Source organism: Falco peregrinus, chromosome 5, assembly GCF_023634155.1.
Source record: "Falco peregrinus isolate bFalPer1 chromosome 5, bFalPer1.pri, whole genome shotgun sequence".
Taxonomy (NCBI): Eukaryota; Metazoa; Chordata; class Aves; order Falconiformes; family Falconidae; genus Falco; species Falco peregrinus.
Window position 1 is genome coordinate 13,177,106 of NC_073725.1, and position 25,034 is coordinate 13,202,139.

The 25,034-nt window shown below is 43.7% G+C and overlaps 1 protein-coding gene across 2 annotated transcripts in view; it reads left to right on the forward strand.

The window, feature by feature from the left end:
* TGFBR2 (transforming growth factor beta receptor 2) overlaps window positions 1-25,034 on the forward strand; it is a 130,344-nt gene that overhangs the window by 100,008 nt on the left and 5,302 nt on the right. For both annotated transcript variants that reach the window (XM_055804626.1, XM_055804625.1), the window contains exons 4-6: window positions 11,331-12,130; window positions 16,479-16,620; window positions 24,478-24,605. In XM_055804626.1, coding sequence (XP_055660601.1) covers window positions 11,331-12,130; window positions 16,479-16,620; window positions 24,478-24,605 — 1,070 coding nt within the window. The remainder of the gene's footprint in view (window positions 1-11,330; window positions 12,131-16,478; window positions 16,621-24,477; window positions 24,606-25,034) is intronic.

The following is a 25,034-nucleotide window of genomic DNA, read 5'->3' on the forward strand; positions in this document are numbered from 1 at the left end:
AACTACAGATAAAAATTAATGTAAAACTTCAATTTGTAACACTTCCACTTCATTCACAAACACAAGCATTAATTCCAGCTGGGAGGGGGGAGAATTGAGGCTTTGTCATTCCTTTTTTATTGTTGTGGATTAGTGTTTCTTTTAAATGAAAACAGCCCCTTTGGGTTGCTTGCCTGGTTAGCCATGGCAGGAAGACAAACGATTTTTACAGTATCAGACATGCGGTTTCCTGTCTGTGTTTAACTTTGAGCAGAACATCACAGCCAGCTGGTCCACGGCTCCTCCAGACAACTAGATAATAGCCTGTAATAATTTTGCCTTTGGAATGACTGTCATCCAGCTCTATTCTGTACATTGTTCTTGCCTTTTTTTTCCCCCCTCTACATTTCTTGTACATCAGAGTAAGAATTCTTGCAGTGTTTTTGCACATCCTATAGTTTTAGAGTGGACAAAAGCTAGTCTAAAAAAGCCTGATCAAAAAGTGATTGTACTCATTTATTAGCAGAAACTGAGATAATTTTAAAAAGTCATTTTTCACCTGTTAATCACAGCCTTTCCTTTCAAGCTATTGCTATAAATGATCAATGTCCTAGGTCTTCTTCCTCCTGAGTGCAGACTTAAGACAGACCAGATTTAGTTCGTTCCTGGTGTTTCTGAGGTAAGCAAGAAAGTTGCGGGTAAGGCAACAAATTATAATTTCCACCAGAGGTTAGTCACTATGTTCCAGTGATTCACAGCTGAGCTGTTATTGCTTATAGAAGAATTGTTTCATAGCACTGTTGGCTTGTATCTGTCTTGACTGTGAAGGGTAAATCTCCTGACTCCATTTTTAGACACAAACCTAAAGGTTTTGGGTAGTGGGAGGTGTTATGACTCACCCAAGCATGGCTTTGGAAACATTTGAAGTAGTTACATCCAGGTCAAATGCCGGTTTCTTGTACGGACTTTCGTTTAAATTACTAATCTGCAAAATAAGTAAGACATAGTCAGACATGTGCCTAAACATGCCTGTGGTTCTGCTGTGTCAGGGGGCTGACCCTGATTCAGGTCCCTGGCATTTCAGGCCATGGGCAGCTGGTAGAAAAAACTGTGTGCAAAATTACTCCAAACAATGTCCTGTAGTTCTTGGAGAAATAATATACAGGAGACAGGTAGCCATTGCAAACCTGACTACTCTGTGTTTATTTTTTTAATCCTTCTCTTTTTTGCCAAACAAAATTGTGGGTGACTGGCAAGCAGCTTACACCCCTGTGGTGGAAAAATGCTTCTCACAGCAAAACTCAATGCCAGTGTGTTTTAATTATTATTTATTCAAATGTTTAATATCAGTGTTACCAGAAGGCAAAGCCAGGGAGCAAAACCACTGGAAAAGATTAGCCAAAATTGGAGGGGAAAAGGCCCTGGCTGGGTGGCAGACAGGGGCCTGGTCCTGCTGTTGTGGAAAAGATGAGTGTAGGCCTGGACTACCAGGGCTTTTTACTCCCTGATGTCTAGTTGTTCTGGTGGATCTTCTGCATCTTGCTTTGCCTTCTTATGTTTTGACCTGTTGTGATGAACCAGGTCTGTCTGTAGCTGTTTGCACACTTCCATGCCTCCCTCGGTGTCTGCGCAGCTTTGTTCCTCAGCTTTGCCTTTGCTACACCATCTCTTAGCCTCTATTCATCAGCCAGTGCAAGCATGACCGATGCCTAACAAAATTCTTCTTTATTAACAATCCTAAACTATTTGGCTGAAGTCAAGGCTTGTTTACCCAAAGGCACCAAGTAGGACTGTGCTCTTTCCAGCCTCAAGTCAGACCCATTCCCTGTGGGCGAAGATGACCAGGGACTCATTGTAGCCGAGGAAATGGGATAGCTGCATGTTGCTCAGTGCATGACCTGCCTGCTATGCAGTGCAACTTCTTCTTGTTGCACAGGCTTATTCAGACACATCCATTCAGCAGCATGCAACAGGGTAACCCCAGCACTGGAGACTGCAGACAGGAAAAAAAATCCCTTAAGCACTGTTGTCATTATATATTGCAGTTGTTATCCTGGGCATCAAGTTCAAATCCAAGCAAAAAACCCAGAGCTCTCAAAATTTGGAAATAGGCTTTGCAGACCTGTAGCACGGCTCTCTTTGGTTTAGAGTTGTTTCATTCTGGTAACTTAAACGGTGATAATTTTTCATTCTCACGTGCTTTGTTCACGCTATGCAGATCTCCATGCACTTGCAGCCAAGGTGTCTGTGGGTTAGTCCAGGTGGACTGTTTATTCCCCGTCTACTGCAAGATGAGGTCATTATTTTGGCCGTTCCCAACACATCAGTGGTAATATGGGAGAAACCTTCAGCGGCAACAATGTATACGACTGTTAATGATTATCTGAATCATCCAAACAGCTACCTTGAACTATCAAAACTTCGGTGATAGAGATGACTGACAGGTCAACAAGAGTTTATAAGAATAATGGAGCTAATTGGGGAAGCATGTCAGAGTGGGGGAGGGTGTTGTGCTGCTAACAATCTTCACATTGATCACAGTTTCACTGAGTTTGCTAATTGAGAGTGTAAGAGATGTATTTGTTTAATCAGTTCTGGCTGAGTCATTTGCCCAAACAAATTACAGCCTATGGATTTGCAGTGTCAAGTGCTGTGATTGCTCACTGTGTACAGTTGTTACCTGGGAGACCTGGTATTGTTCTGCTGCCTGAACCACCACAAGCATGCTTGTATGATGCCTTCTCCTGCGCCCCAATCACAGGAAGTATGGATAATGTTTTAAGAGTTTCCTTAACTTGGTATCTCTCACTTGTCTCTAACATGTTGCCCTGTCTTTTCCTTTCTTTCTCTCCTCTTCCTCTCCTTACTAGAGTCAAAGCGTTAGTGATTTTACTTGACTACATAGGAGGATCTCAAACTTAAGAGCAGACTTAAGATCTGTGCAGAAACAGCCACCAGGCCATAAATGCTCATGTGATGAGTTGTCCAGTGCTCAAGGAACAGCAGAAGGGAGATGATTACAGCTGGACTGCTGCCAAGTGGATTTTAACAAACGCTTTCATTAATCTGTTTTTCTGTTATGCAACTAACATGTTCAGAAGGTAACTGTCTTCCAGCTGCCCCATAAAAGAGGTCAGTAGCATTGCATAACGTTGCACAGAGCCTCCCTCTGCTTGTATATTGGCATTGTTCTCTATGTTTCCTCTTAGGTATTTGCAGCCACAGAGTCCCACCCAATGCCTGCAGCTGTATGTAACCAAAGGAGAGGCTGTCTAATACTGAATGTCTGATTCACTTAGTGGGATAGAAAGGAAATAGAATGGAAAGAGGCAAAAGAAGCCAAAATTTTGTTTTGCTCTGTATTATTTATATTGTTCGCTTCCTAGGAAAATAACCATGCAGAGCTCAGTTACAGATTTGTGTAAAAACAAACTAGGCAGCGCTCTTCCAGTCTGGTTGGCATATTTGTTACAATTTGCATCACTTGAGAGCTTAATAAGTGTGGGAATGTGGCCAACCTTTTATCAGGTTGTCATGGAAGAGACTTTAATAATTACAGACAGAAACAAACTGTAACTAACACTGGCAACATAATATTTTGGGAAAGGTTGGAGGGGTGAAACTCAGGCTGAGAATAAAAATAGTGGTTAATGTGTGGCATCTGTTGGAACATATTGAAACTGGAGAGATTGATTTGTTCCAGAAAACCACCAGCAAACAGCAGACACTGATTTGTATAACTGAGGCATGTATCACAGAAACACAGTCACATCATGTAAAGTTAGAATATGTCAGCTTTCGTATCACTGACTAGGAAAGTTACAAAAGACAAACTGTGTGAGAGACGCTATGCACACACAGTGAAGTGACCTGTTAGAATGGGAGAGACAAGGGAATGCATCCAGAGGTGGGAGATTTTAGATTTTAAACAAATAGGTGCTGTGCCAGCAAACCAAGGAATTACGGTTTCTAGCCAGCAGTGAGGGAATAAAACAGCAAGGAAATATTTGTTCTGTCTTAGAGCTTAAGAGTTTCTTAAACCTCCTGGGTGCTGAATAGCATACTTGGCAATCAGTTGAAAAATGAAATTCTGCTTACAATACATAAAATATCCATTACATCATTGCTTCTCAGCCTTTTGACTGAAGTAAGTCACCCAGAGGCAATCAAGTTCCTGCCTCCCACCCCCATGACTAAGATGCAGCCATTCCCATCAGGTGGTGGTTGCATATGCATGACTCTTCCAACATGTAATGCATATAACTGGGATTTTCCCTGGGCATAACAAAAATGTCTTCAGTCTTGATCACCTGGTCATGGGTAGTCATGTGCCAAGGGCAAAGCTGATAGCCCCCAGGGGAGAGCAGCAGTGGGTGTGCCACAGCTCTCCAAAACTGGTCATACCTTTGCTTTACTACTTCTCAGGAAAGGTGGTAAGTGGTGGCACAGCGTAGTGGCCTGCATTAAGTTCTCCAAGGGCTGGGTCTGGTTTGCCACCTATGTGTTGACTGTAAAACATTCAGGCTGGCAAATAACCAAAAGGTCAAGTGAATGAGTTCCCACACCTTTAAGCAAACATACTTAGGGCCCAAATTCTGAGCCATGCAGTGCTTTAGAAAGACAGCTTTAGAAACAGGCCCTAGCGATGGCTTTACCTTGCTGCTTCTTCTGCCCTTGAGGGAAAGGCTGTGGATGTTGTCTACATAGACTTTAGTAAAGCCTTTGAGACACCATCTCCCACAGCATTCTCCTGGAGAAACTGGCTGCTCATGGCTTGGATGGGTCTACTCTACGCTGGCTAGCTAGTCACACGTGGTGTTCCCCAGGGCTCAGCACTAGGTCCCGTTCTGTTTAATATCTTTATTGGTGATCTGGATGAGGGGATCGAGTGCACCCTCAGTAAGTTTGCAGACAACACCAAGTTGGGCAGGAGTGTTGATCTGCTGGAGGCCAGGAAGGCTCTGCAGAGGGATCTGGACAGGCTGGACTGATGGGCCAAGGCCAATTGTATGAGGTTCAACAAGGAGAAGTGCTGGGTCCTGCACTCGGGTCACAACAACCCCAGGCAGTGCTACAGGCTTGGGGAAGGGTGGCTGGGAAGCTGCCCAGTGGAGAAGGACCCCGGGGGTGCTGGTTGACAGCTGGCTGAACATGAGCCAGCAGAGTGCCCAGTTGGCCAAGAAGGCCAGCAGCATCCTGGCTTGTATCAGAAACAATGTGGCCAGCAGGACAAGGGCAGTGACTGTCTCCCTGTACTCGGCACTGGTGAGGCCACACCCTGAATCCTGTGTTCAGTTTTGGGCCCTTCACTTCAAGAGAGATGTAGAGGTGCTGGAGCGTGTCCAGAGATGGGCAACGGAGCTGGTGAAGGGTCTGGAGCACAGGTCTTGTGAGGAGCAGCTGAGGGAACTGGGGTTGTTTAGCCTGGAGAAGAGGAGGCTGAGGGGAGACCTTGTTGCTCTCTAGAGCTACCTGACAGGAGGCTGTAGCGAGGTGAGTGTTGGTCTCTTCTCCCAAGTAACAAGCAATAGGACAAGAGGAAATGGCCTGAAGTTTTGCCAGGGGAGGTTTAGATTGGATATTAGGAAAATTCTCTTCACTGACAGGGTTGTCCAGCACTGGAATAGGCTGCCTAGGGGAGTGGTTTCGTCGCTGTCCCTGGAGGTATTTAAAAGATTTGTAGATGTGGCACTTAGGGACCTGGTTTAGCAGTGGACTTGGCAGTCCTGTCTTAATGGTTGGACTCAATGATCTGGAAGGTCTTTTCCAACCTAAATGATTCAATGATTCTATACCAGGCCAGGCAGTCCTGCCAACTACTGGACCTAGTGCCTCTCCAGGAGGCTGCTTCAGCAGAGACTATGTTTTGGATAACCTGGCAATGTTGTCTTTAGATTAAAAGATGAAGACATACAAACACAAATTACTGGCCTTGACAGACTTGGTTTACCTAGTCCAAAACCACTCATGTCAAATTCACAAACTGGCTGCAGGAATTTAACTTTCAGGATAGTCTACAAGAAATGTCAGGGTTTATTTTCCACTGGATAGCAAGATAGAGTCCACTTTGTTTTTAAAATCTAGTAATCTCTGTCTTCTGCCATCAGAGATGGTTCAGCATAGAGCTGCGGGACGGGTGGAAATGATTTCCTGCTCCAAAATACTATTAACTTGAAAAAAAATTCTTCATCTCCAGCAAGGCTGGAAAATTAAAATGTTTCCAAGAAACTGTCAAGATAAAAAAATGCAGGTTAGTTTGAGGTGCAGCATTTGAATTTGATTATTTCAAAGTATTTTGTGTCAGATCAACTATTTTCCTAAGGAAAAAAGACACACACAGACACAATGAAAAATCTTTCTAGCCCCATCCAAAATGCCTGTAAAATTAGCAGAAATTTTTAAGCACAAAAGTTACATCAGCTTTCAGACCATTTTCATCCTCAAGATAGGGGTTTCAGGGAAAAGTACAGGAATGTCTGAAGCAGAGTCTGTTTTGAAAATCAGTATTTCCCATCCACAAATGTTTTGCTGAAGATTTCCAAGCCATTTTAATTCTAAAAGGACCAAATTCTAGAAGGTACATGAGACACTGAAGTACAGAATTTCATTGTGACTTGAGGATTCCTCAGTAGAGATAAACTAAATTACCCCAAACAGCTGTTTGGAGTGAAACTTCATTTCACTGAAAATGAAGCATTTGATGGAATTAGTTTTCATCCAGAAAGTAGCACTAAAGAGATGGGCAGACTTTTCCATATTTTATTGCTAAGTGTCTTGCCCAGAAATTGGTATGCACATAAGGTCCAAACTCACATTTTGCCTGATTCAGAATAACCAGAGATGAAAAGCCCTTCCCTGAATCAAACAGAGCAGGATTTGAACTTGGAGCTCCCATACCCTATGCTAGTCCCCTCACTGGTGGGGATTCAGCACTCATATCTCTTGCCAAATTGCAACATTCGAACAGAATTCTGTTTATGCAAAAACATTCAAAAAGTGTTAGTTTTCATTCCAGTGTAGAATTGAAACCAAACTTTGAAACCTCAGAATTGCTGCAAAATGGAGTTGTCCTTCAGTCAGCTCAAAGGGCAGCTTTGTGCCTCAGAAGCTTGCAAAATAACTGGATCACAGTCCCGGGTCTGGGACCATATTTTGTGACTGTGTTTCTGGGGGTTTTAAGACAGTAAACAAGCTTGCAACAATACATCAGTGTCGATATGTTTAACCTGACTTCTGCCAATATCAAATATGTTTGCGCCCTGCTGTGTGGCTTTGGCTAGCAGTTGAATAGGCAGCAACTTCAGAATTTGCCTAAGCAGCAAACAGCACTGAAGTAGTTATGTCTGTACTGGCTGTGCATTTCTTGCTGCTCCGTGCGGGTCCTAATTTTATTGCCATTGTTTTATTTCTTGCTTCCGAAGTTCAGTGACACCGAAGTTCAATCAAAAGCACCCAATCCAACCTAAAGAATTTGCAGGCTGTTGTCCTTTGAAGCTTCCTGACTGAACAGAGGCTGTGCAGTGTTTCCATTTTCCTTGGCACCTGAGCCCTGTTCCCCAAAGGCTTAGGTGGTGTTCAGGGTTGTGCAGATGGCTTGTGCTTAGTTTAAACTGCATACAGGAAGCTTTCTTTTAGCTCAACTTCTCTATTGTTACGCTGTATTAATAGGCTCTTTTGAAGCTTAAGAAAGGACTGATCTGCCTAAATAATAGTTCTGGGTGGGGAAAGTTATTTAGGAGCTTGTTTGCAAAACTTGAAAGGCTGTTTCATTTAACCATTTCCTTGCCTCCCTGTGCAGCCAGATTTTGCTCATTCTGGTGCTCAGAAAGAGGAAGCTGCACTCCCGTTTTTGAAAATGTGGGGTTTGAGTCATAGGTATTTATTTATAAGCAAATGAATATATTTATTCTTAGATTCCTGTAGTCAAGCCAGAAAATGTTGGCTAGCCACTATGCAAACAAACAGATATGCTCTGAATTTTGATCCTGCCCTGACTTTCAACACAGATTCAATAGAGAAGTACCCCAACCTTAGCTTGTGCTGGAAGGGCTGATTTTGTTCTGCTCCTATCAGCAGTCAAAATCAAAGGCAGTTCCAGAAGTGCCTTGCTGTGCTTGGACCAGCCTTCGGTGCCACCAGCTCTTTGCTGCTGCTGCACCTTCTAATTCTGCTGGCAGGCAGCTCAGTCACCTCCGAAGCTCAGGGTTCAGCCTTGTCATTCAGCTCTCCCTGTTGGGTGCTCATTCTGACACTTCACAAGCCTGGAGTGGGACTTGTCTGGTGTCTTAAAAACTGAAAATGAGCACACCCGTCGGCCCTGCTGCTTTAGGTGGGGATGTGCAGCTGTAAGCTTTTCACCCCCTGGCCCCCTACTTCCTCCAAGGGACAATGCCAAAGCGGATGTGTCACTTTGCAGCAGAGGTGCAGGACGATACAGCACTCAGGGGAAGTGGCCAAACTGCTCCGCTTCTGCTCTGATTAAAAATTTTTTTCATTCTTTTTCAAGTGATATTTGCAACATCAACAGTTTCTCTCTTCCACCCAAAAATCCCCCTGCACCAGAAGCAGAGCTTTCTCTTGTGCAAAGAGGAAGCGCCAAAGGGCTGTGAAGTCTGCTGGAGACTTTTCAGCTGTAGGCCGAAATAATAGTCTGCTCTAGGGCGTTGCAGGGATGATCAGAGCCCCTCACACAGTGAGCCATAACAATCAAGGAGTGGCGGCTTTTGGTGAGTTTCTCAGCTAGAGCTGAACATGCATCGAATGCCTCCAACTGCTTGGACTCATAGGGAGAACTCTGACAAAGAACTAACACATCCTGCCATTTTTTCTCCTTCATTGAGAAAGACATCTGTATTCCAAATATCTGGGCTATATATTGCAGCTCTGTGGCAAAGAAAAAGGGCTCGAAGGGCCCCGAAGAGGCATGTCCATCTTTGTTTAAGAGTATACCATATGGTATAGATGACATAGTACTCAGTTCCTAGAGTGGGGTCCAAACTTCAAGCATGCTTTTCTGTGGTCCAGGGAAAAAACCCAAAACAAAACCAAACCGCAAATCTTCATCAAAACTATTTTATCTGACTATTTTATCTGACAGAAAACTATGTATCTGTTACAGATCATAGTTGTGCTCATGCAGTTGCAGCCTGCTTGCAGCCAGAATGGCCATCCCGTAATGTAGTCAGTTCTTTACCAGGGTGTTTCCCAAGTTCTTTATACGGCAGATTTTCTGAGAGCGAAGAATGCACATGGGAATAAGCAATGTAAATCTGTTTACTGACAGTGACATTGGACTTTCTAAATATATTCCTCCGGTCAGAACCATAAAAAAACTGGGTTTTTTTCCCCCTCTTCAACATGTTGAGAAGCAGAAGGGGTGCCTGTAATCTGTGATGAACCTTTAGGTATTTTTTTTTACTTTAAAATTTAAAAAGTTTAAAAATTCCTCACTTTTTCTTGACAAGGGAAATCACTTGAGGATAAGGATTTGTGGTTTGCATAGGTGTGGAAGAGAGGATTGTCTTAAAACATTCTTTTGCATAAATGAAGGAAATACATTCTTTGTAAATGCTGCTAGTGAATGCCACTGACCTGTGCTAGCTGGGAATGTCAGAGCTAGAAAGGCACTTCCTTTTCCTTGAAACCCTATGAGAGAGGCTAGGATTGAATTACTTGCTCTACATCTGGTTGATGAACCTTTCAAACAGAGGAAGCACATCCTGGTTCAGGATTCAGGCCTTCTTCCAAATAAAGAAGAATGTACTCTTCAGATGTCTTGTCACCTGCCTTTGAATAGCTGATGGGTCCTGCTGCTTGCCAGCCAGCTGTGTTTCCAATGGAAAAGTGATTGCCAGTGACATTGGAGAGTCACGTGTACTGCTTGTTCTAATGGTAAACTCTTTTCCCCTACCCCTTTCAGCATTGCTCACTTTAATTTTGAGAGGCACAGAGTAAAGGGAACAGAGAGAGGCTTGTGGCTAATGCAGTTAGTGGCAACTTCCCTTCAGAGCTTATTAAACCTTTCCTTTTCATATTGACTGACTTGGCCCAATACATGGAACCCGAGTTGATGGCATTGCTGTCAGCACCCACCAGGGCGTCATGCTGCCAGCCTAAGCCATTTGTTTAACTCAGGTTGCAGCTTCATTTGTTTTATTCCATTCAGGTTAGACTGCCAGGGCATCTTCCAATCAACCCCCTCCCTTATGGAAAGATAATATAGTACACTTGCTTTGACTCAAAGGAACAAATAGGCTGAGAGAGCACATTTCCATGTGTCCAACCAAATCAGGTTCAGATAAAATCTGACCCTGCTTCTTTATTTTCAGAAGAAAACTGTTCCATTTTAAAATGTTTATCTTCCCTAAGACAACTGGAAGATCACTTCTAGAGATGACAGCACAGCTCTCACCTCTAGAATAATGATCTGTATCGTTCCCAGAACATATCCCTGTTCTATAATATGTCCTTCCTTGTTCTCCTACTCCCTGTATGTTCCACCTAAGAATGTGTTAGTGTGTGGACTGCACCAGCTACAGAGTTTGGAGTGAACCATCTACTGCTTTACACCAGCATACAGCCAGCAAGTGGCACACAGAGGAGGTTTTCAGATACACAAATCCATGCAAAAAGAACATGGGGGGGCAACAGTTCTGATGTGTTACCTGATTTTGCCTGCAGGATTCAAACACCTGTGTACATGCAGGTGTTTGAATTTGTTCTAGCAACACTCTTTCACATACATCCAAGTATGAGAATGAGTTTTGTTTTTCAGATGTGTATGCAGGCATACATATTGTGCCTGAATATTAACATGCAGTAGTCATGTGCAGACAGGCTTCCTGAAGATGTCTTTACATGGATCCCACTGAAATATACTGGATCTGGACTGATAACTGGGCAAGTGGGAATTCACATGCCGCATTGTCTATTTATCTCAGAAAAATTAATGTCTTCTAGTAATTACTGGCTAAAGGGGCAGATCTGTCAAGAATACATCGACAGAGTAAGCGCAGGAGACTTTGGCTATTGTATTCAGGGAAGTGAAGGTTTCCTCAATAACGTATTAAGAGCCTGAGAGAAGAGCAAAGCAATTCAATTGCCTTAGGTTCTTGCCCATCAAGTTTTGGCTTTTTATAAAAGAAGCAGGCAGGGAAGTCCTGTTAATTGGAGGCCTATATACAAAACAACATTTTGAAGTAAGAAAGCAGTGAAAAATTTTATTATTTACTGCTAGTAGAGGAGATCATTTATTACACTCTGGATAAAAATTATAATTATTGACAGCCTCATGTATATATAAAGCTATGATATCTTTTTAATGTATGCCTTTCTTCTGTGCTTTTTTATAGATGACCCTCATAAGCCAGAGGAGAAAGATGAAATTTCCAAAGTCACAATCATAAGTCTTGTCCCATTACTGGTGATTTCTGTTGCTGTGATTGTTATCTTTTATGCCTACCGCACTCATAAGAAGAGGAAGCTCAACAAGGCATGGGAGAAGAATGTTAAGCCCAGGAAACATAAGGACTGCAGTGATGTTTGTGCTATTATGTTAGATGATGACCGCTCAGACATCAGCTCTACCTGTGCCAACAACATCAACCACAACACAGAATTGCTGCCCATTGAGTTGGACGTTGTCGTTGGCAAAGGAAGGTTTGCTGAAGTGTATAAAGCCAAACTGAAGCAAAACACATCAGAGCAGTATGAAACTGTGGCAGTCAAGATTTTCCCCTATGAAGAATATGCCTCCTGGAAAACTGAGAAAGACATTTTTTCAGATGTAAACCTCAAGCATGAGAACATCCTCCAATTCTTGACAGCAGAGGAGCGTAAGACAGATCTTGGTAAACAGTACTGGTTGATCACTGCCTTCCATGCTAGAGGAAATTTGCAGGAATACCTCACTCGGCACATTATCAGCTGGGAAGATCTCTGGAAACTGGGTGGGTCTTTGGCCCGAGGGATTGCCCATCTGCATAGTGATCACACACCCTGTGGTCGCCCCAAAACACCTATCGTGCACAGAGACCTGAAGAGTTCCAACATCCTGGTGAAAAATGATTTAACTTGCTGTCTCTGTGACTTTGGGTTATCCCTGAGGCTGGACCCTTCTCTGTCTGTGGATGACTTGGCTAACAGCGGGCAGGTAAGTTAAAAGTTTGAAGGGAGGGGGTTGTACCAGTTAGTGTGTCAGTTCCTGGGGTGAAAAGAGGAAAAACCCTTTATGCTGCCAAATTTTCTCAAAATTATTAAAAATTAATGTGAAAGTATTTATAAACAAAGAGGCTCTAAACTTAACATTAAAGCAACAGTGAGAGAAGTGCAATGTAGTTTTGTTATGGTCAGAAAGCTGCATATGTATATGATGCAACCATCCTCTCTATACACTTACACTGTGTGTAAGAGCTTGTTAGTAGCTGTTTGTGGTGCTGCTGCAACGCGCATGTGTGCACACACATGTGATAAGAATGTGCTTCGTATTGTGAGGTTGTACCACAGTTTTCACGCCTGATGGCATTATGATTTTGTGTGAGTAGACCCACTCCTAGTGTACCCCAGCAAAAAATGAAGTCAATTTTCTGTTCTCAAGAGGTATAAGCAGATAACTAGAGTGATAGTCACTTTAAAAGGCAAAAAAGAAAGTTGTTTAAGAGTATGGTACATTCTCCACATGCAAGTAAATGCAAGAATGTCAAATAACAGTAATTGCCCTGTTGTGCTTTTTAAGCTAAGTACATGGATAATACTCACCTACTTCACAGGGATGCCAGGGGGATGTTTATGAATGCTTTGAAGATGAAATTTTTCAAGTACATCTCTAAATATAGGCTCTTCTAATGAAAACTCCTGTAGTATAAATTCAGGACAGTTGTTAAGTTAATCAATTCCTAATTATTTAATTATACATCTATTCATACATGTATTTTTATATTTATATTTTATATAGAGGTCCCATCAAAGCTTGTCCATGTATGTTGACTTTTACTTCACATGGAGATAGTATTTTGGTTTAGAACATTTTCAGGGACAGCTCTCAGTCAGTAGTGCTCTGTTGAGTTCACGGGAGCTTTACAGTTTTTTAGCTGATGATGGTCTGTCTTCGAAGGTCTCCTTAGTGAGAGGCGACTGTTCTGATCTCATTTTGAGAAGGTTTGTTAGCCAGAGCCAGGAGTGAATGATAACTAGTGGAGCTGCATTTAAAACAATAGAAACACCACTCACAGTTACACATCATTTCTCCCCAGCATGTCAGGCCTTTTTGGAGTTCAGTGAACTCGTACCGTATTGTCAGTCATAAGACTGGTCCCATTTGGAATAAAGTGAAAACAGAGTATTTGGCAGTGTAAGACAGGGGCTCTGAAACTCAACCCCGCAGACACTTTGATTGCTTAAAGTCAGCCCTTATTTCAAGCTGATTTCTCTGGCATTGCTCACAGACAATTGGAAGTAGGAGGATAGCGTTGATACTGCTGCTTCCACCGTCCACACCAACACCAATGACAAAGGACAGTGCTGCCCAGAGCAGGTTACTGCTTTGGAGTGATGTCCTTGGGCACTGGTGTTGAGGCCCACTTTTTATTTTGCTTAGCTCCAGTGAATCTGTTTGGGGTGACCCAGCTAGTGTCATTTTTCTCTGTGAAAAGGTGTATGATGGTGTGAAGTGACTCCACTTCAGCCACCACCTTGTTTTTTCTGGGCACACAAGCACCATTCACATAAATTTCCCAACCTGCCAACTGTAGTGCTGCAGCTTTTGCTAAATCTGTCTTGCACCAAGATTTGCCTTATGCATCATTTCTAAACTTTACCCTTTGATTTACCTTTTACCCTTTCCACCACGAGGTCCAATTTTTTTAAGTATATAATGGAGCTGACCCAAATTTTAATTCAAGGAAACCTCTAGCTTCCTATGGAATAAATGAAAGAGTAGAAGTATTTTACCGTTTTTCTGATCAGCCTTAGACAGTAATATTCAAGGCAAGTTGTCGGGGTTACAAAGCCGTCTTCTTTCCAATCTACACAACTGCCTTTCACATCACACGAAGATAGCCATTATTGACTATAAAATACTAGTTCCCTTAGTGACTGTCTGGAAACCATCTTCTTCCCCATTGGAACCTTTGCAGTCTTTTCAGTTTGGCCATCCAGCGTGGCTAATATTTGCAGATACTACTTATATGACCACATAAATCTGGACCTTTTAGTGTTGCACTGTGTTCAAAGTACTGGTAGGGGCCTACGAGGCCAGCAGTTCCTCAGAACTCAACTCAGAAGCATCTGCAACCTTGTAACAGATGGTCTCCTAGTCAAGTAAAGAGAGATAACTACTGCCCCTCTGACTGACAGACCTCTGGCACAAAACATCCACCAACAGCCTGAAAGAAATGTAAGGTCTCCAGTAAAAAAAGATTCAGAAGTCATAAAAAATATAATGTATTGCAAGAAGAGAGATGGTCCCTCACTAGAAGCTTTGGAGGAGCAAGAACTGAAAGCAGACTGGTATTTGCGAAGAGAAAGCATATCCAGACTCTAGAGGGGCAACCAACTTTGAATTGCCAGATTTCAGGTGCCTAAAATGCCTGTGAGACTCAGGAGTCATGTTTCTGCATGATACAGAAGTATCTTTGACCCAAAGACCTAATAATCTACATGCAGATAAAAGGACATAAGCAGAGTGGGAGACATGATAAATCCTAAGCTGAATGGAAACGGTATTGGCTTGATAGCATTCTTCAACTCATTTTATTTTTTTTTCTGCATTTCCCTTTGTACTCTTTGGTTATAGAGCTTCATCCTCCATTGTCCAGCAAAGCTGCAGAACTTTTTCACTGCTGCAAAGAGAATGTGAAATACCAGACCAGGAGAGCTCTTTGTGACAATGTTAAGAATCTGTATTTAGGCACCATCAGCTGTTGTTTAAAATGACCAGTATTCAGGGGGTGTGGGACTGTGGGCTGCAGTGTTGTGCAGTGTACAGGTAACCCTTCTTAAGCTTTGGATGGGATCTGCTTGGGGAAGAAGTTGTGTGTTGGGGAACAAATGGGGCAGGGCCGGGGAGGGGAGAGGGGCACGGGGCAGGTAAGAACAGCCTCTGCTGCAGAGTTCCCATATGTTGATGTTCTGTAGGGGAGGGAGGTACTTGTCACCTCGGGGATGCTGAGACATGATTGTCCCAAGTACCAATTCCCTGTATGGCTGTTGCTCACATGCTTGGCCTTAAATTCACCACAGAGTCCATGTAATAGAGAATTTAACTTTGGGGCTGATTACACAGGGTTTTTTCTGTCCTCTGCTTATAAAGACTTTGATCCTACAACCATTTGGATATTCTTGACATAGAAATTCTCTGCTGTTAGACAGTCCTATGACAAAGCTACGTCCTTGATCTTTCTTGCTGTCTTCTTACGGTGCATTTCAATTTTTGTGGAACATCTGCCCATTTGCCCTGAGCCTGGGGTGGTAAGATGTGTTTGCAGAAGCTTGTAAAACAGATGTTGTGGGGCTGTCTCAGGACTGTACGTTTACTATGTGGCTGCCAGCAACTGCAGACCCAATAAACGAAATGATCTTTTGCAGTCCTGCTTGCTGCTGGGGTCTGAAGCGACTGCTGTAGTGCAAACAGCTCATTCAAATCACAGATCCTGCTGCATCACCCCCTTGTACTTGTTCATCTCTGTGATTAACCCACTTCCAATTTGCAACTATCATTGCCTGATGAAAGACTTAGTTTGCAGTTTTTCAAGGGGGGATAATTCTTTTATACCTACCCTGGGAAGAGTTTGTCATTTGAAAGCAACGGCTGAGTGATCTAAAAATTCTTCCTTAAATCCTTTCTTGTGATAAAAACAGACATTTAAACATTGCCTTCTGTAATGCAAGGTCATAATCTAGATCTCAGCAAAGCTGCTAAAATCATTGCTGAAAATTGCTCGGTATGAATAAAGTTTATGAGAATGGCTTTTCAAACAAAGGGGCCAATTTTTGGTTTTGATTCAAATGTGCGCTTCTGCATTCAGTATTTGTGTATTTGCTTTCTGCTGCCAGGCCTGCATTTACTACTTTCCTTTTAAGCCTACCATGAAAAGAAACAGCTAACACTGTAATATGCAGCACAAAAGAATACAATGTGTTTCTTGCTCATCTGAAAGACACTGGGTCAGCTGCAACTGCTTCAGGCTCAATGGGCAGAGTTTATCTGTGAGCAGCCAAAGAGTGAGAAGGCTTGTCAGTGTCAAAATTATTTGCTTAAGGAAGTAAAAAGGGATATTTTTTTTTTTTTCTCCTTACCAAGGGAGCTGCAAGTAAGTTGGTAGTCAGGACAATGCCAGATTCCTCTGGCAGAAGAAATACAACCTGTGCCAAGTATGGACTGAATTTTTGGATACATGTCAAATGGCACCGTTTTTGTGAAAGCTGAAGTTAAATCACAGCAGAATCTAAAACATGAATTACAATTTCAGCTCCTTAGCCCTCCCTGATCTCCTCTCCTGCAGGTTGGCACAGCAAGGTACATGGCTCCTGAGGTTCTGGAGTCCAGGATGAACCTGGAGAACGTGGAGTCCTTCAAGCAAACAGATGTGTACTCCATGGCTTTAGTCCTCTGGGAAATGACATCTCGCTGTAATGGCGTTGGAGGTAAGTGCCATCAGTTTTCTTATCTCCATGTTTATAGACAGACATGCTCTCATGGTTGTCTGTGGAGAGAGTGATTCTTTTTAGTCTCACCAGCTTTTCTAGTGTATCTGGATGCTGTAAATTAACAGGCCTTTGGTAGTATGAGATGCAGATGTGCATGAGCAGGCTTGAAGGGCAAGCACCTGGGCACATGAGAAAAATGGTCCTCAATCGGTGTAAGAAAAAATGTGCTGTTAGGTAGACCACTTTTAAAGATTATTAATGTCTGGTTTTTCCTATAATATCTTGAGTAGCCATGGATTGACTCAGGCTGGTTGACTTCACCCAAAATGTTTGGAAACATAAGACAATTGGAGATATTAAGACCAAGAAATGATAACTGCCTCCCATTTGCTTTCATGGAATGTTAATTCTGAAACCTAATGAGGGCCAATTAAGTGTCACATTTACTAACTGATCATTTCAGTAAGAGCCATGATAATGATACCTTCTTGCTTTCCCAAAATCCTTGGCTGCTGCTCATCATGTTTTGTGGTGTTGCGAGAGATCATCCATATAAGAAATCAAGGAATGTTTGTTGTATAAAGTGCAGTAACAAAACAAACATGATTGTAACTATCAGAACAGCTCCAGGAAGAGCTGCTATGCTTTTTCATATTCAGTTTGTTCACTGAAACAAAATCTCCATTTCAGTTTTGCCTAAAGCTGCCCCAGAATTCCCAGTGTGCAGCCCTGGTATGTGCTAGAAATCAGAAAAGTTGCTGTTGAGTTATCTGCATTACATATTGCCATGTTTGAAGATTTTCACCTTACTTCAGGGACTAAAATGAGACTAAGTTACATATAAAATTATTCGGACTGCTGGAATCGCCTAACATTCGTTCTCACAAAAACTGCTGTGCAGTCCTGGGCCTCTCACAGGCAGTCTAAGGAGTGGGAATGTAGAAGGTAACACTAATGTGGATGTTATAGCAGATATGCAACTACGATTTGATTTGTTACCCTTCTTCCAAAACCACAGAGGCTCCCTTTTCATCAGACTTGACATGGTTCCATCTTGAAGGGCTGCCATAGAGACAGGACAATCTTGCAGGCTAGAGCTCTACAGCAGGAGGAACATAGCGTACAGGAGAGAAACCGGTGTCCCATGGGAAGATGTGCATAGCTGCTCCTTGTTCTCTACTAACATCCGTGGGATACCACAAGGGTGTTCATGAAGGTCTCTGAAGCCACTCTGCACAGTGGCTGTGTGGTTGTGTTAGGGTGTCCGTGTGCAGGAGGGAGGAATGCTTCCACCTCAGTCTCCTCCTATGTCTGACCAGTGTTTGGTCTTGCTGGGTAGGCTGAATGGTGGGCAACAGATTTGCCCCTGTTCGCACCCTGCCAGGAAAGCTACAAAGCGTGTATGTGTGCAGAAAGCTAGTGCTAGCATAAAAGCATGAAAAAATAGTCTTTTCTATTCGAACTTTTCAGGGAAAAAACATTTGGTGCTTCAGGAACTGACCCTCAGTCTGGCATATTCCAAGGCAAACCTATCCACATGTAACTGTCGTGGTCATGCCTGTTTCTAAGCGCATCGGCGCAACCTTAGCCTTTCATTAGCACTTTGTAAATGTGGCAGAGGAGATTTAAAACCTGAGAAAAAGGATCTTTGCCCTGTCTCTTGAGCTTTCTCTGTTTCTTGCATTTAGGAACTCCCCGTATTAATATAAATACGAGCTGTTCACTGTGGAGTCTTTTATCTTTGCTGATGCCCGAGTCCCTTCCTGTTCATGTTTGCTGAGTACGGCAAAATGGAGATTGTGGCAAAAGCAAACCTTATTGCTGCTGTTCTCAGAAGGCAACTAACTAAAAGAGGATATAAAGGGAGTTTCATAAGGAAGGAAAATCACCAGCATGTTCAGCTAGAAGAGACTGACCCATTATAAACTTGAGAAGAACAGCTGAAGTCATTTCAGGAAAGGGAAAGATTTCTCTGGCCCAGCATCCCCTTTGCTTTCAAGGTGGAGCCCCCACCCACATGCTTATTTTTCCTATTCATTTCACCCCTCAGCCATCCTCATCTCCAGAAATGCATATCCTGAATACCATTTCCCTATTTCAGTCATCTTTCCAGGGGTGAAGTCCCCAGCAAAACCACAGGAGTACTTGGGCAGATCTGTAGGGGCTGGAACTTGGGCTTAGTTTCTCAATTCAGAGCAATTAAATACAACTCCCAGGATGTAGCTCCCTTACCTTGCCACTGGTACTGAGCTGCAGCAGCAATGCACAGTTTCTCTTATTTCCTTCTTATATTTTCCCCTGGTTCGTGCAGTCTGGCTATCTTTGCAACCAGCTGGTGAAATACCCTTACAGTGATTCATGACTACAGGTCCCCCTCTGCTTTCTCTCTCCATCTGTCACTCGTGAGACTCCCTCCTCTCCTCACAGCCTTCCCAAGGAGCTGCCTCCGCTCATGCAAACCTCTTTTTTTCCTAAACTGTTAGCCACTGAGAGAAATGGCTTCACGTACAAGCTGGAGCAGGCTGACCTGACTGCAGCCAGCCTTCCCAAAGGAGCCTGAAAGATGTAGGCGCCGCCTTTGCAGGGCAGGCTTGACTGTAGTATCAGCTCCCCGTCACCAGAGAAAGCCCACGGCAGTTCAGAGGGCAGGAGTGGCAGTCTATGCTGAGGCAGTGCCATTAGCAGCTTTCGTTAGGGAGGGAAGCATGAGGGGGAGCTAATTGCCATTCAGCCACGTAAAGGTACAGTGATTTATTTCTTTTACAAAGGGAGCTCTCAGGATTCATTTGTCAGCGTGCAGGTGTTCGGTGAGTGTGGGAGGCGATGGAGGCAGGTCCTTTCACTACAGCAGCTTTGTCAAGCACAGTCTCCACACTATGCCAGGCCTTTTCAGTCAGCAGACATTTAAACAAAAATACCCAGCAGCATAATCCATACTATGAAGCGGCCGTAGTAAATAAGCAGGTGGGGATCAGCTTTTCAGAAAGGCCATGCTGTTCATTGTTACTTTGTTGTGCTAAATACAGAGAAGCCAAAATGGGGCACTAGGGAAAGGGAGACAGAGGCAAAGAGCGAGTTTGACTGATTTTTCACCGGAGTATAATTTAAGAGGCATATTTAGAAACTCAGCAATACTACTTCGGGGAGAACTTCAACTGCTCCACGCTGCTGTTAACTTGGTATTTCATTCAGTGCAACAGCTGTGCACCAGATGCTGCATGTTGCAAGAAATATAATTTTCATCTCAGCCACTTGCTTTCAGAGCGACACAGCTTTGGCGACTGAGGCAAGTGTAATTTCTCTGACAGCCTCCTAAAAGAAAAGAAAACCATCTGTTTTGTATCGGAACTGCTATGGGTGGGGGACTGTTGGGAGTGGCAGGGGAGAAGGAGAGGAAAGGGAACTTCTGGATACACAGGACTGATGAAGAGGGAGAAGAGAAGCCCCTCAGAAAATGGCGATGTTGCTCATGCAGTACTGTACTGCCTGGAGTGGTGGCTGGCTTCGGTATAGCAGCAGGGCTTTGTTTGAAATAGCAGCCTGGCTTTGCCAGAGCTGCGTTTAACATGAATAATACCACCTATTAATCTTAGGCTTACTTAGAAAGAGTCAGCCAAGAGCCACAGTTTGGTAACTAAACGTTTGTGCATCCTGTACCCCATGAAATGCTCGGCTTTCATCATATTGACAGGGAGAGGCGAGCGTTTCTGGCGGCAGGGAGCATGCTGATAGCCTGTGTGGTGGCTGCACGTTGGGCGCTGAGGTGGCTGCAGCTGGGGCCCGATCTAAACCTCTCCTCCTGTGGAGCAGAGCCCCATTTGGGCATGTCTGCACTGCACTTGCGGTGGTATATAACCCCCAGCTGGTACATCCACACAGTGCAGTGTCACCCCACGACAGTAAGTCATGTCCTAAAAATTCTCTAAGTGTCACCGTGGTATTACATGTAAGGTAGCAAACGCTCACCACGGTACCACATGTAAAGCAGCAAGTGCTGTCCTTCAACAAACCCAGGCAGCAGTAGATGAGATCGCTGCGTTACACTCCATCTTGGGCACTGATGTGCTCTACGTTCCTCTGCTTCCCCACTTCAGGATCCAGCAGACAGTGACTAAGCAGCCTGTAATCATACGCTGATGGCAGAGCTTGTGCACTCCCAAACCCTTGGAAGGGTGGCTGTGTCTTTGATTATCAGATGTAAAGTCAGTTAAAAGATGTCCCTGCAAGGGAAGCTGCACAGTGAGTTCACCCCTCCCAACGCACCCTCACCCTTCCCAGCTAGCATCATTATTCTGAAGGAGTGGAACAGGGAAACCTAGGGAAAATGTGAAGTAAGCATTTGACAGCTCCTTAAACTTGGCCATGGAATGGCTTTTGAGCCTTTGCTTCATGTGTTATTATCCCTTTGTGCAACAAGCAACAGCTAAGTAGATCCACCACCCAAATTCCTCTAGCATGAAGACACAACCTACACACACACACCTGTGTGTGACAGCACCAGCAGTCACAGTAGCTCCACCATCAATTGATTTATCCCTTCTGTGGCTCTCCTCTTGTGAACTCCGAAGGGAGGAGTGTTTTGAAAGGACCTAAAAGTTCCCAGACACAAGCCCAGTGCTGTGGGCTGTGCTTCATGGTTGATTTTTGCTGGCCGCCTTTCACCTTACTCCTGCTTTGATTCTGCAAATGAGCCTCCATCTCCCAGCATGAGAAGGGAGAAATCAGCAAGACAGATCACATGAGGGAGTGTCGACAGGGTCTGCGGGTGTGCTGTTCTGACCCAAGGGAAGAGAATTTCAGTGCAAAGGGCTTAGAGTAGAAAAAGAGCACATAAGCGAGGTGTATTTTTCATGAGAAACCCACAGCCAAGTTTTCCAAAGCATTCACCAGGCACAACAAACAGATTTTCAGTAATGTCTCTGTTAGGGGCTAAGAATCCAGTCCCAGCCTTTCTCAGACTTATGGGCAGGCCAGTGTCAAAGGAAACCAGAGGTACAGCAGTTATTAGTGCAAGGTAGCTCACAACCACAAACATTAAATGCTGGAGGTTAAAGTTGAAGGAACTCTGCCATTACTGAACACTAAAGTTGCTGTAGTTCATGGTACCTGAGGCATTTATGGTACTTCAGCCAGTTGTCATTTTTAGTGTCAGACAAGTCTAAAAACAATCAGAAGAAACAACTAAGACATGAAAAATAGATTCAGCATCCTGTACATAGTCGTGCACAAGCAGCTAGGCACAAACATCTTAACCTACCTCAAATTGACATCTGTTACATCTACTGCAGCATGTCAACATGATCCATGAATAACCCCAGCTATTACTGCAAAATGTGTCTGACACCTGAGATTCCACAGCATGAGGATGATTTACTGCAAAAGGATTCAGGGGGCTTTTCTTTCGAAGGGAAAGAGAAGCAAGATAATAAATAGCAAGAAGATGCTGCATGCTTTTCAAACTGTGGGAAGGCAAAACTGAATTTCTATAAAGTCATTACAGGGAATTGGCATCTGGCCTCATTTCCTCTTTACCGTTAAAACAAAAAAAATAAACCAACCCAAAAAAAACCCCACTGAAAAAAATCTGTTCAGTCTTTATATTTGAAAGAGGACTGCTCATAGCAGAGAAAGAATTCCTCAAACAGAGAAAATGTATTACAGACCTATCAATTCCCTGGAAAGGCTTTCCCCTCCCCCCCTTGAACAGTCTCATGAGCCTGAATTGGCCTTTGGATTAAGCTCAGCAAGAGGGAGCAGGGCAGCACCAGCTTACCTCTGTTGGACATTCAGACGACTCATACTGCAGAAGCCATGGCTGGTGTCCATGACCACTGCCACAATCAAACCATGACCGATGGAGACGGTGTAAGAAATGGCCGTCTAGGTCATGCTATTTAAATTTTCCCAGCGTACTTTAATAATTTGGTTAGCTTTGGAAGTAGAGGTATCTGCTTTGTAATCACTGCGCATCCGTTGCATAGCAATCCAGGTCTGACCAGCAAGATGGCAACTTCCCAATTAATTTCTAGGGCTAAAAGTCTTGTAAATTTACTTTGGCTGAGTAATCTAGAACAGATTAGTGTGGGTGAAACTGGTATGCCTTCTTGCAGAGGAAAGCAAGCAAAGCAGACTTTGGCACTTGAATCTTCAAGTGATTAACGTATGAGAAGATAGCAGTTGTGTTTCCGGACTATAGCCACCCTTCAGAGCGTTGTGTGGACAGTGGTCAGCACCGGGTGGTTCAGGAGAAGGAAGGAGAGCTCTGCAGGAGGCATCTGTGGGGTGCTCTGCTGTACTGCACACGCAGTTGTTTGCAGCTGGATCTCTGAACACTGAACATTTGAAGCATAAGATTCAATATCCCTTCCAAAATGTTTGTTATAGTAACTTGGCTATTTATATTTTTTTAAAAGCAATAGAAATTCTTTTCCTGTAGCCTGATAAAGTCTTCGTATCACGGTCATTATGTAGAAATGAGATCTACAGCCTAACTCTAAGGTTTTGGAGAAAAGTCCACCTTTTATTTATGTTCAATACTACCTTGTTTTTATCATGAGATGTGACACAAGGATCTGATCTGTGTTACCTTGATCATTAGTTATTTTTAGTGTCTCATCATTTGGCCCCTTACATTTCTCCCCAAAGTAAACAAAGCTAAGCTTTAAAGGTTCTTCCCATTTTTTCTGGGCTTTTAATCATTGTTATCACCCTTCTCAGAGCTTCTTTTTACTGTAAGATGCCCCTTGACAGGAGTGAGCTGCACTGGACGCTGCATTTGAACTTTGGTTGTAACATTACGCAACAGTACTGTCTCTCCCATCTTGTTCATCTCCCTTCACACATCTTCTGGGCACTCACATGCATTCTCCAGACTGCCTTGTAGATTACACTTCAGTTTTTCTCGCCCTCAATTAATTCCTAGAAAGAAATAAGAGGCAGCAGAACAGGCCAACTTCATAAATCTTTATCTAATACTAGCAAGTCATTAGGCCTGTGAGTAAAGTCTCCATCTGTTCCCAAAGAAACCACAGCATTTTCTACACTGTGTCAGCATCTACTATAATATTTCCGCTCGCAAAGATTTCTTGAGTTTTCTCCAAAGGCCCCATATGTCTGCCTTTTCCTTTCTCTCTCCAAAGAAAAGTAAAGAAAATATGCAACGTGCAAAGAAAAACTAGAATGGCAGCAGCCCCTTCAGGAAGCTGTGCCCCCTGCATCATGGGCCAAAACCTGACCCATTTTGGGAAAGAGGCCTAAAATAAGAGCTGACTACTACTTTCTACAGAGGAATGTGGATCAGTAATAAACAAGGGCAGCATGGCAGCTTCCATCACTGCTTTTTACTGTATCTTTGTCCTTTTCAAGCAACTGTTTCCTTCTAGCAATCTGGCACGTTAACATCTATCATGACCTAGAGAGATTTCGCTTTCTGTTTCACCTGGTAAGTGTGTGTGGACTCAGGGGACCTAAGGGCAACCAGTTCTTGCAAGCCTGGCTCAAGCAAGACTCACCTTAAAGCTCCTGTGTGTTTTGCCTCAGCACAGACTGAAACGCTCACAAACTATTACAGGTTACTCCGCTGCTCTGACTGTTGCTAATATGATTATGTACTAAAGGGTTTAAATGAAAATTGTTTAGTTGGCTAGGAGAGGGAGGCGGGGGGAATGTGGGAGTAATACATTTGCAACATTTTTGCAAATGCCAACTGGCTTTGCTTTGTTTGGAGCTGGTCAAGCAGAACAGTGGTACTGAGTAGCTAATCAGTAGCTCCTCCAGAGAACAGCCAGCTCCCTTCACACTTGGCACCAGCACAGCCCAGCTGAATACCCTTGTGTTTGCTTATTCTCTTGGCAGAAGTGAAAGAGTACGAGCCCCCGTTTGGCTCCAAAGTGCGAGAACACCCCTGTGTGGAAAGCATGAAGGACAATGTCCTAAGAGACAGAGGGCGACCGGAGATCCCCAGCTCCTGGCTTAACCATCAGGTAAGAGCACCTGGGAGCTGCGCTACACAATTAGCTAATTAGCTGCTGCCTGAAGCCTGAGCCTTAACTCAGTGCCTGGCCCACCAGGCTGAACCTCTCTTTTTGCACAGATCAGGGCTCTGTCACGCAGTGACACCGGTGCTGCTGTGGTTCAGACACCACAGCGTTCTGCACCATGCCTGCCCCAAAGTCCTGGGTTCCTGTTGCCCACCAGTGTAATCTAAAAGTGATCAAAACAACCAGGGTGGAAACCTGAGAGCCGACAATCATCCAGCCAGCCACAGAATAATTAGGGCCTTAAATCACAGTGTGTGCAGGCTCTGAAAGGTCAAAGAGAACAACTTTGCACAGGGGTCCCTTCAGCAGAGAAAAGAAATCTCAGTATTTTATCATGGAAACCAGTCACAGTTGTATCCCAGCTGTTGACAG